Source organism: Macaca fascicularis, chromosome 4 (genome assembly GCF_037993035.2).
Source record: "Macaca fascicularis isolate 582-1 chromosome 4, T2T-MFA8v1.1".
NCBI lineage: Eukaryota > Metazoa > Chordata > Mammalia > Primates > Cercopithecidae > Macaca > Macaca fascicularis.
Window position 1 is genome coordinate 101,887,237 of NC_088378.1, and position 13,069 is coordinate 101,900,305.

Genomic DNA, 13,069 nt, shown 5'->3' on the forward strand with positions numbered 1-13,069 from the left:
AAACGAGGCGTTTAATTTTGCATGTTTTGTCGCACGAATGAAGACGCTTACACTTGTGTATATGTCAGCGTACAGTTTGTCTTCACGCTGTCACCATAGCAACAGGTCCTGGCCCCCGGCGGTTCATCCTGCCTGGCCCCTCTCTGCTCGCCTCGCTCCTGCACCCACCACGCTCCCGCGGCCCCACACGCTTCCAGACTCAGCGTCCGCCTCCACCCAACAGATAGATGGGGTTTGCCTTTTCCTTTCAAATTGGGCTTCTCTGCTCCCATCTTCTCGGATGGGCCAGCAGTCATAGGAACGCCCTCTATGCCGTTCTGTTCACCTCTCCACAGTCACCCTGCCTGCCGCTGCTCCTCATTCTTTCCAAACCTTGAAATCAACCAAAAAGTGAAAAGTATTTTTGTACCCTGTAACAAAATATTTATGCATCATCATAAAAAAGCAACCATTATTGTGATATGTTACTTGCAGTGAAAGTGTGAGGGCTAGAAGTTCACAATTCATTTTTGTTTTTGTTTTGGTTTTTTTTTTTTTTTTTTTTTTTTTTTTTTTTTTTTTGAGATGGAGTCTCATTCCGCTGCCCAGCTGGAGTGCAATGTGCCTCTCGGCTCACTCCAATCTCTGCCTCCCGGGTTCAAGCTATTCTCTTGCCTCAGCTTCCAGAGTAGCTGGGACTACAGGTGCACACCACGCCTGGCTATTTTTAGTAGAGATGGGGTTTCACCATGTTGGCCAGACTGGTCTCCATCTCCTGACCTCAGGTGATCTGTGCACCTCAGCCTCCCACAATGCTGGGATTACAGGCATGAGCCACTGTGCCCAGCCTCACAATTCATTTTTATTTTAGGAATTTAAATAAAGTATGTGATGATTCTATTTCATTATGCTATGGGGAACACACATTAAAATGGCTACTATTAATGGTGGTGATAACTAATTTATTATATCTTGTAAAGAATTATAATTTATTTTCCAAGGGTTCCTTCCTTCTGTTGCTGGTTGTATTTCAATTACTCACCCCCTGCCACCCTCTGCTATCATTTCTCAAAACCTGAAATATCATCCTAAATTTAGAGTTACAATTTTAGACATGTGCTAGTCCAAAGACAATTCCTTTAATCCAACTAGAGTTTAGAGTAACTGCTTGGGCCCTGATGCAGTAGCACAATTTCGTTTCACTAAGTCCTTGGCTAGGGACTTTTCTTTCTGTTCTACACTGGATGCTGCTAAGTAACCAAGAGCCAAACTAGGTCCTCAAGGCATGAATAAAGAACCCAGAAAAATACTCCTGATAATGTATTCTTTACTCTAGCTGTTTTTCCTTTCAAATAGTTTTTATTTCCACCTTGTTTTTCTCTCATTATAATAGTAACACATGTGCATTATAGAAACCTTGAAAATTTGAATTTTAAATTAAATCACAGACAAAGAAAAAAAAATCACCTGTGGTTTTAACACTCTAAGACAAATCATATCAAATTTTGATATATTCCCTTCCAGTCTCTTCCTGTACATCAATTGACGTTTAATGTCAAAGTCAATTTCTCAACATAGATGGAAAGTTAAACATTTCTGGTTGCCTTGGGAAGGAAGTTGGTTCTGATGTCCCAGAAGTTCCCATTCAGCCTCATCTTATGATGGCCTTCCAATCCCACGCTCCAGCCACACCAAATTCCAACTGCTTCTCTAGGTGCTGTTCAAGCGCCATCACCATTGGACACTCTCCCAAGGGGTATCGTCTACACACTCTCATCCATCCTCTTTGCTTTTCTTATTTGTTTGACTGGTAATTTCTAGGTGCTGAATTTGTGGTGGACAGATTATAATATGCACGGGGCACCAACAATAGCAAGGGACACTCACAATGTGGAGAACATCAGAATAATTAGAATACACCATTTTAATTTCAGCCTACATGTAACTTTTGTGGCACTTTGAAAACCATAATTTTATTTTGCAGTCTAGCAACTTCTTTTATTTTGAGAGGTCCTAAGCACAGAGGATGAAGTGTGGAGGGTGGCATGATGGAGTTTAGAGCCTCAGGCTTAGCTCTGCAGTGACAAGACTTTCAAGATTCTACCACCTCTTTGAAGGAAGACTGATGCGGCCCTTCCTTTACTGCGTATGCCTGTGTCTTCTCAGTTATTACACTGTATTATATTTCATTGTTTACAAGCCCCTTTCCTTGTTAGACAGTGAGCTCCATGAGGGCAGGACTGTGCCTTGTCATTCATGTAGCTAACCTCTGGATTTTGGCCTTATTGTTTTCTGTTGTACTATGGATAAATTTTCGTTTTGTTTTTGTGATCATTCATGACTAGGTATACTTCAAAATGCTACTGTGAAAAAACCCCAAATTTCCACATAATGTTTACTTTTTATAAACATTTTAAATAGAATCTTCCCCTATTAGCTCATGAAAATATTTAAGAGGCAGAAGAAGTTTAAAGTAAAAGAACAAATACCTTTTAGAGTAGAACTCAGGAAATATTTGTTGAATAAATATGGTATGCTGCATGTTTATTTTTAGGTGGAAACGCAACCTGTAAGCCCACTTTAAACTCTTGGATCTATACATTTATAATTAGTAAATAATAGAAGAGTGTTCACATTGGTACAAAAGGAAGAGGGATTTCTCTCTCTCTCTCACTAGTTATCGGTATCATCCACATTAATACAAAAAAGAAGGCAATCCAGACTTATTTTTTCTCTTCAGGAACAATGTAACACTAATGGAAATCTGAATACTTTACAGCAAGATAGCATTACTTCACATGTCACTTTTGGATATTTCACACCTATCACCTTTTCCAAACTGACATTTATCTCAATACCTTATATTGCTGGTACTGTAGCAACAAATTGTAAAATCTTAATCATGTGACCATTGTTTACTCAATTCTGAATCTTAGGAGATTTGAAGTAATAGCTTACAAGTGAGTTTTTTAAAATTAAGAGTTAGAAAATCACCTCACTGAGTTCCCATAGAAATAAAAGATAATGCTCTAATAAAAATTCTGATACATCTGTGAACATACTCTCATTACATTTTTTTCTAGGCTGTAGAAATGATACAATATTTGAAAAAAATTCTGAAAATTTGTTTTTATTGAAAAAAAAAGCCTCTAGGTATCCATATCTGCAGCACGTATTGGCTTAAAAGCTAAATATCCTTTTGAGCTTTTAAAGCAATATTCTAGTTAAAGAGCTAATTTTAATATTTTGAACAGGTAATTGCATTTTCCATGCATTTTTGCCAAAGTAGATGCAACCTGGAGAGCAAGCGTTTTTTTTCTTTCTTTTTTCTTTTTTTAGCAGAATTAGAGATTACAGATTGATACAGATTGTATAACTTAGTGCTGGGATTACTTGTTATTTTTATTGTTTTTTATTTTACTTATTTAGTATTATGACTTTCTTGACGTGAAAATTTGGGACCCAGAATAAATAATCCTAGTACTCAAAACAGAAATGGAGGACACATTTAAATGCACTATTAGAGGAAGTGTAGCTTACCTTTTTGTTTTTTTTCTAAAGAGATAGACTTAGAGCTTCCTATGAATACCACATTCTGAAAAAATGTCTTCAAAACTCTCTCAGCTCTATGGGAGGCTTTCATAGCAAAGAGAAAATATGACTAGCCTTTGACTGAACTTGATGACTTTTTGTTGGCCTGGACTAACTGACTTCTTTGACTTTCATCCAAAATAAGGATTATAGTTTATGCTGTGATTCAGCACACACACATACAAAGATGCACACATACATATATAAATAAGACAGAAGTTTCTTTCTGGGTTAAGATGGTAGATTGAACATATACATCTAATCTTGTTCCTTTTGAAAAACCCACTAAAACTATAGTGATGAAATACTTTAAAAAAAGACATAAACCCATAAAAGAAGAGAAAAGGAAAGGAGATGACAACAACATAATTTTGGAAGTGGGAAAGCAGATGGACAAGTTAGGTAACTGACTAGCTGATACCAGAAAGAAAACCCTATGCCAACACTGAGAAAAGCTAGGAACAACAAGATTTACACTTTAGAAAACTCAAAAGGCTCAGGAATTGGCAACATTAGGTACTTCTTGATCCAAGCATAAAGGGGGGATAACTAAGATATGGAAGGTTGCGTGCAATCTCCCCCAGACTCCTGGGCATATGGTCCTCTTCTATTCCAGCAGAAGATGGAAATCTTTAGATGAGAGGTCACCCCCTCATCCAAAGATACATCCAACACAGTCAAAGGACAGGTATTCAACCAAAAGCTGGGGTATTAAGTGATCATAAACAGATTGAATGTTGAGGACCCAGTGCAACCTGCTCACTATCATAATAATGGTAGTAAGACTTTTTCCCTCCAGGAGTAACTACTCTCTGGGGAATCTGATCAGTGCAAGAAAAAAGAGCTAAAGATACTGTTGCCAGGAATTCCCCCAAAATTGGTATGGTGAAGATCAAAGTTAATCAGCTGTAATACACTCAGAAACTCCAGTCACCCTTCTAGTCTTCAACATTTTATTATGAGAAAACATTCCAGTTTACTAAGTATCTAAGGAAATCTTCCAATACAAAAATGGAGATCAAAAGCAACTAGAAGGTAACAGAAACTAAGGAAATGAAAATTTCAAAACATTGTCAATATCTTCACAGATATAAGGCAAAATACTCTATCCATGCAACAAAAATAGGATACTAAAATAAAAGAACCCTTAGGCAACAACAACAAAAACAAAGAACCTTAGAAATGATAGCAGAAATGAAAATCTTAGTAAGAGATTTGGAAGATAAAATTGGCCAAAACTCCTAGAAAGTAGAACAAAAAGACAAAGAGGTAGAAAATGAAAGAGGAAGGATAAGAAAATCAGGGCCAGTATGCAAGTCCAACTTTCAAATAACAGATTTTCATAAAGCAATAACAGAGAAAATGAAGGGAGAAAAAAAAAAAACCCAATAAGATATTCTAGAATGGATACTAACTATTTCCAGACATACAAGCTCTTAAAAATTTTGCCTTCCAGACACTCTTCTCAGGAATGTATGATAGGATGTACTTCATCAAAATGGCAAAGTAAACAAAGAGAGAGGGAGACACAGCCACAGAGCAGGGTGACACAGAGAGACACAACAAGAGTCAGCAGGGTGACAGTGAAGGAAAATTCCCGTGTGAAGGCAGTGTGCCAGGTGGAGAGGGAAATTGGTCCAGACAGGACTAGTGTGAATTGAGGGACAGACACACTGACAGCTGTCATCATCATGCCTTCTGTCATCATATCATCTTTTTTACCTAAAAAAACCTGGATTTTTACTCTCTGAAATAATGGAGTGAATCAAGAAAGACAAAAACACGAGATCCTGAAAACTGAGAATCCAATCTAGAAGAAAATAAAAAGGAATTCAAAAGATAATGGCTGTGCAGCAGGCTTAGAGAGCGGCCAGCTCAGGTAAAAGAAGAATGGAGGTCTCCAGAATGTGTTCTCAAAGAAAAGTCACAATGGGACCGATTGGTCACCTGACGCAATTTACCTTGTGGAAAATATTACTGAGAGATTATTGGAAGATGTGGGAAGAATTATGAAAACAGCAACAATCAACAAGCTATTTAATTTACTACAGGAAAAGCAAAAGGTAAGAAACAACCATAGTGTAATGTAATATGTATACATAATGTAGACACTGAATTTTGACTTCTCAAAAAACTATAGTGACTTATGTTGAAAGGTTGGGAGGGTCTGCAGAAGGAAGAGTGAAATCTTCATTTACCAGAATAGAAAGTAAACGGTATTCAAAATGAATTAGTCAGAAGTCAGCAGTACACTCATATTATTGGAAAAATATGGAGATACGTAAATATCAAGAGAAATAGCTAAAATAAATAGAAAATGGCTGCTCCTGGAAAGGGGCCTAGGGATAGAGTGGGAGAGTTGAGGAAGAAAATCATTATAATCTGTAACAAAGGGCTTATATCATTTGCCTTTTATTATTTTAAGTTGAACTTTCAATTTTGAGACAATTGTAGATTCACATGCAATTTGTAAGACACAACACAGAGATTCTGTGTACCCTCTCTTCAGTTTCCTACAATGGGAGCATCTTGCAAAACTATAGTGAAATATCACAGCCAGAATATTAACATTGATCCAGTCAAGATATAGACATTTCCATCACCACAAGGAGTCCTCATGTTGTGTCCTTTTAGAGCCATACCCCCTTCCTCCCAGGTCCCACCATGATTACTGGCAACCACTCATGATATGCATTTCTATAATTTCAAGAATGTTACATAAATGGAGATACACACACACACACACACATATATATATATATACACACTTCCCACACTACACTAATGTATGATACATCAGTAATACTTAATAATTAATGATATGTGATCTTTTGGGATTGGTATATTTTCACTCAGCATAATTCTCTCAAGATTCAACCACATTGTTGTGTGTATCAATACTTCATTCACCTTTACTGCTGAGTAGTTTTCCATAGCATGTATGTGCCACAATTTCTTTAACCTTTTGTCTATTGAAAAGTTTGACCAATAGGCAAAAGGTTAAACAAATTGTGGCACATACATGCTATGGAAAACTACTCAGTTGTATTTTAAATATTTATAGTACATACATAATATCATCATATGCAATATATTAATATATCATATGTAATATACTAATATATGTAATATATTATATAATAAATATTAATATTACTCTGGATTGTTTCCAGTTTTGGGTCATTACAAAGAAAGCTACTATGACCATGCATATATAGGATTTATGGGAACATAACAATTTCTCTGGGTTAAATGCCCAAGAATAAAATTACTTGGTCGGATAGTAACTAACTAAATAGTTTTAAGAAACTACTAAACTGTTTTCCCACCAGCAATGTGTAAGTGATCCGGCTTCTCTACATCTCCCCCAGCATTTTGTGTCATTCCTATTTTTTGTTTTAGCCATTCTGGCAGGTGTGTAGTGATATCTCCTGTAGTTTTAACTGGCCTTTCCCCATGGGGCTGATGATATTAAACATCTTTTCTTGCACTTATTTGCCATGTTTATATGCTCTTCGGTGAAATGTCCTTCATGTTTTCTGCCTATTGTCTAATTCAACTGGTGTTTTTTTTTTACCCCCCTCGTGGAATTTTGAGAGTTCTTTATATATTCTAGTCAGATACGTCATTTGCACATATTTTCTCTCAGTTTGCAGCTTTTTTTTTCATCCCCTTAGTGTCACTTGCAGAGCAAAAGTTTTTAATTCAGTGAGGTCCACTTTATCTCCTTCCTTCCTCTCTCCCTCCCTCCCTCCATCCTTCCCTCCCTCCCTCCTTCCTTCCCTCCCTCCTTCCTTCCCTCCCTCCCTCCTTCCTTCCCTCCCTCCTTCCCTTCCTTCCCTCCCTCCTTCCCTTCCTTCCTTCCTTTTTATTTGTTTATTTATTTATTTATTTCAGACGGAGTCTCGCTCTGTTGCCCAGGCTGGAGTGTAGTAGCGCGATCTTGGCTCACTGCAAGCTCCACCTCCCGAGTTCATGCCATTCTCCTGCCTCAGCCTCCCGAGTTGCTGGGATTACAGGCACCCGCCAGCACGCCCGGCTAATTTTTTGTATTTTTAGTAGAAGCGGGGTTTCACCATGTTAGCCAGGATGGTCTTGATCTCCTGACCCTGTGATTTGCCCGCCTCAGCCTCCCAAAGTGCTGGGATTACAGGCAGGAGCCACTGCACCCGGCCTCTTTCTTTCTTTTTTGATGGAGTCTGGCACTGTGGCCTGGGCTGGAGTGCGTGGTGCAATCTTGGCTCACTGCAACCTCCACCTGCCAGGTTTAAACGATTCTTCTGCCTCAGCCTCCTGAGTAGCAGGGATTACAGGCACCCGCCACAATGCCCAGCTAATTTTTTGTATTTTTAGTAGAGACAGGGTTTCACCATGTTGGCCAGGCTGGTCTTGAACTCCTGACCTCGTGATTCGCCTGCCTCGGCCTCCCAAAGTGCTGGATTATAGGCGTGAGCCACCACACCCAGCCTATCTGTTTTCTTTTTAAGCATAGTGCTTTTGTTGTCAAGCCTAAGAACTTTCTGCTGAGTTCTAGATCCCAAAGATCTTCTCTTACTTTTTTTCTAAAAGTTTTATGCTCTATATTTAAGTCTGTGATTCATTTTGTGTTACTCTTTATTACTTGACCTTTAAAACCAGGTATACGGCCGGGCGCGGTGGCTCAAGCCTGTAATCCCAGCACTTTGGGAGGCCGAGACGGGCGGAACATGAGGTCAGGAGATCGAGACCATCCTGGCTGACACGGTGAAACCCTGTCTCTACTAAAAAATACAAAAAACTAGCCGGGTGAGGTGGCGGGCGCCTGTAGTCCCAGATACTCGGGAGGCTGAGGCAGGAGAATGGCGTGAACCCGGGATGTGGAGCTTGCAGTGAGCCGAGATCTGGCCACTGCACTCCAGCCTGGGCGGCAGAGCGAGACTCCGTCTCAAAAAAAACAAAAACAAAAACAAAAACAAAACAAAAAACCAGGTATACATATACTACTTTGGTAAAACCAAAAATCTTTGAATAAAACCTAAAAGGCTCAAGAAATGACACTGGCTCTTATTACTTGTGATACATTCTATAATATGTATTTCCTATTCTGTCCTATCCTATCCTATCTTACAACAGACCCTCCCATCTCATTCTATAACTTCTCTTCCCATCTTGTTTCATTTCACTAAAAGAATGCTGTTCATAACCCACTCATTTGATTTCACGACACTCTACCATAGCTTGAAAAGCACGGTAGATACAGTGTTTTCTACCTGCTTCGCATCCCTCAGTTTTACTTTTCAGTATGTCTTCTTTTCTAACTTTTCTTTATCGCCAATTCTATCTCAGATGTTGAAAAAAATCACCCACTGCTCTTTGACCCAAAAGAAAAAACTACTTTTTCCTGAGGTTTATTACTTGCTCCCTTCTCAGTGCTTCCCTAGGAGGTGACCAGAACTGCACACAGTCTGCATTTCTACTTAACTTGAGTCCTAAGAGAGCAAGGGCAGGCTCAACAGCCAGTTGAAATAAATTCTGGGAAAATGAGAGACACTGTTGTTATTTTCTCTCTTAAGTTCTATGCCTTTTTACGGTCACATCAGAAATAGAACATCATCTCCTTATTCCTCACAAAACTATATTCTCAGTGACTTTCTGAAACACTTTTTTATTTCAACAGTCATTACAAACTTTTGGTATATGATTGATTATTCCTATGGCAGGTAAAACATACTGTGCACAGGGCCTGCTACCACAGTAAACTAGGTTGCTGGGAGATTCAATCAAAATAGTTATCGACCCATGTTTACCAAATATGCTAACCAGTACTTTTTTGTGATTTGGTGAACTTGATTTTTTATTGTGTTTGTTCCCAGGCTTGCTAATTAACAACATTCAGAAATACTAATTCACACTAATGAGGGAATCTATTATGTAAGATACCACTGCACTTGAGTATTTCTCTTCACAATCAAAGACCCCATTTACACTGAGTAGATAATTCATGCATCCTCAGCATCTTAAATTACATTAATTATGATATGAATGTCTCTAAGATTCTCTGTTAAAGATTGTCAATTAACCTTACTTACTGGCTAGCAGAAATGCTGGCAAAATTTCACGAAATAGTTCCTGACACTTAATTAAAACAAATTTCTCTGTTTTGAGTGATGGTGCGAAGCACTAGAGAATTTTCAAAAACAATTAATATGGTCTCTACTGCTAAAACTGCTGATCATACATCTAGTAACTGCCCATAAGGTGAAAAGAAAAACACAATAAAATTTGTTATCTTTCTTCTTTTTAATTGCATATGTTATATATACTATCTTTATTCAAATGGAAACACTAGGATATGTTTTTATATATTCCTTAAAAATTATTGCAACTGTAAAATACTGGAGGAGTTTCATTATCTTCTTAGAGTCACTCAAATACTCACTGATTTGAGTACCTCAAACACTTACTTACTGCTGAACTGTGATTCAGCAATAACAGTTTTAATAATATCATACTCTTTGCCTCTGTGATGCATCTCATTTGTGTGTGGGCTTTTTAAAACCCCAAAACAATTTTTATTAATAAAGTTTAATTGATTCCTGAATAATTAAATAGTAAACAATTTATTTGTTCACAATGTGTTCATTATTAATTCATTTAAAATAAATATTTTCCAAACTTCTATTATGTGCCATGCACTGTGCTGTCATATAGTAAACCAATGTCTCCCTCTCAGAGTAACTGAAGTATTTCTGGCAAAGGCGGTATTTTCACTGCCTTTATCTTTAATAAAGGAAGTGGTCCCTGATACATAGTATTATTTCTGTGATTACATGAATTATTCAACATGAGGACTCTTAAAACTCACTCCAAGGAATAAAGGACTAAAGTTTGTATGAGAATATAACTTTTAACCTTCCATTTACCACAGGTAGAAATTGTCATCAAGTACTGGAAGAAAGGAAGACAAATACATGCAAATTAATCAAGTCCAGGATTTCAATTCGTCAAAATTAATGCAGAAATCAGCATTAATTAATAAATAATAATATATTTAATATATTGAGCAGCTATTCTGTGCTGGGCATTGTACAAGAATTTTACACACATTATATCTTATTACTCACATAACCCTATAAGGTAGATATCATTTCTACCACCCTAAAAAGAGAGAGAACAAATTAAAGTGGCAGTGAGGTTAAGTCATTTGTCTCATCTCACCCAACCTAGTGGGGGAACTAGGATTTGAAACAAGTTCTGTTTTACTCCAACACTAAGCACTCTGTCTGATTAATTCAATTTTCATAAAAATTTCCTTGAGAATATACTATAGTCATAGCACTATCAGTTTCCCAACAGCAAATAAAGACAGAAAACTCACAGCCTGGTGAAAACATTTTTTTTTTAAACTCACATACAAAAACCAATTTTTATAGATTTTTATAGTTTCAATAGTATATCATTGAAGTGTGCGTAGCAAAAGCAAGGTAAATTCATAGACTAGAATGACTGCCTTTATTAGAACCAAACAGTGAGATAATCCTGGTAAAGCCAAGTGGTCAATCACATTCAGATCACTGGGATAGTCACTGCTCCATACCTGACATCATCTCAGATAGCCTTCTCAATGTATAACTGAACTAGTCAAATTAGATGAGATCAATGAATTGCTTTTTTTTTTTGTTGTTGAGACAGGGTTTTTTTGCGTTGCCCAGGCTGGAGTGCAGTGATGTGATCATGGCTCACTGCAGCCTCAACCTCCTGGGCTCAAAAGATCCCCTCACTTCTTAGCCCTGCAACTGGCTGGGGCTACAGGCATGTGCCACCATGCCCAATTAATTTTTATATCTTTTGTAGAGATGGGGTTTCGTCATGCTGCCCAGGCTAGTCTCTAACTCCTGGGCTCAAGTGATCCACCGGCCTGGGCCTCCCAAAGTGTGGGGATCACAGGTGTCAGCCACTGTGCCTGGTGATGAATTGCTCTTACCATTCTAAGCTAAAACACTACTTCATCTTAGGGGGAAACATTCTGAATCAATGGCAAAATGAGTGAAAGGGAGTTATGTAATCCTATCTCCACAAGGACGAGATCTGTTTCCTTCGAACCATATTCAGAGATATCTGATTGCAATCAAAGCAGCCATGTTTTATAATGACACTACAAATTACAGAATCACAAATCTATATTATTAATCAAATCTGCTGGAGAATTCTAAATAGATCTTGATATGGTTTGGCTCTGTATCCCCACCCAAATCTCATGTTGAGTTGTTATTCCCAATGTTGGGAGAGGGACCGGGTGGGAGGTGAATGGATCATGGGGGTAGATTATGGTTTAAAAGTGTGGCACTTCACCCTTTACTCTCACTCTCTCACTCTCTCTGTCTCTCTTTCTCTTCTGACACCATGTAAAGACACGCTTCCTTCCCCTTCGCCCTTCTGACATGACTGTAAGTTTCCTGAGGCCACTCAGGCATGCTTCCTATACAGGGTGTGGAACTGTGAGTCAATTAAACTTTTCTTCATAAATCACCCAGTCTCAGGCAGTTCTTTATAGCAGTGTGCGAACAAACTAATACAGATCTGGTAAATTTTCCCCCAACTTTCCACTCTTATTCAGCTAGCAGTAATAGTGCTAGGAAATGTCAACATGTTAACCCCAAAATCATCTGGACTAACTTGTCTAGAGATGGTAACATAAGCATTGTTAAAAAAAATGGAAATTACTCACTCAAAACCATTCAACCACATGGAAATTGAACAACCTGCTCCTGAAAGACTACTGGGGTACATAACGAAATGAAGGCAGAAATAAAGATGTTCTTTGAAAACAATCAGAACAAAGACACAATACACCAGAATCTCTGGGGCACATTTAAATCAGTGTATAGAGGGAAATTTATAACACTAAATGCCCACAAGAGAAAGCAGGAAAGATCTAAAATTGACACCCAACATCACAATTAAAAGAACTAGAGAAGCAAGAGCAAACACATTCAAAAGCTAGCAGAAGGCAAGAAACAACTAAGATCAGAGCAGAACTGAAGGGGATAGAGACACAAAAAACCCTTCAAAAAATCAATGAATCCAGGAGTTGGTTTTTTGAAAAGATTAACAAAATTCATAGACCACTAGCAAGACTAATAAAGAAGAAAAGAGAGAAGAATCAAATAGACACAATAAAAAATGATAAAGGGGATATCACCACTGATCCCACAGAAATACAAACTACCATCAGAGAATACTATAAACATCTCTACACAAATAAACTAGAAAATCTAGAAGAAATGGAGAAATTCCTGGACACATACACCCACCCAAGACTAAACCAGGAAGAAGTTTAATCCCTGAATAGACCGATAACAGGCTCTGAAATTGAGGCAATAATGAATAGCCTACCAACCAGAAAAAGTCCAGGACCAGATGGATTCACAGCCAAATTCTACCAGAGGTACAAAGAGGAGCTGGTACCATTCCTTCTGAAACTATTCCTATCAATAGAAAAAGAGGGAATCCTCCCTAA

The 13,069-nt window shown here is 37.9% G+C and overlaps 1 protein-coding gene across 11 annotated transcripts in view; it reads right to left on the bottom strand.

Moving 5' to 3' along the window:
• The window catches only part of KCNQ5 (potassium voltage-gated channel subfamily Q member 5), a 567,701-nt gene that overhangs the window by 41,827 nt on the left and 512,805 nt on the right, over positions 1-13,069 (bottom strand). The window contains exon 11 of one of the 11 annotated variants that reach the window (XM_074037674.1): positions 190-372. The exons of the other annotated variants lie outside the window; for them this stretch is intronic. Within the exon in view, the coding sequence (XP_073893775.1) occupies positions 308-372 (65 nt within the window). The 3' untranslated portion in view covers positions 190-307. Of the gene's footprint in view, positions 1-189; positions 373-13,069 lie in introns of those variants that run through there. 11 annotated transcript variants of the gene reach the window in all.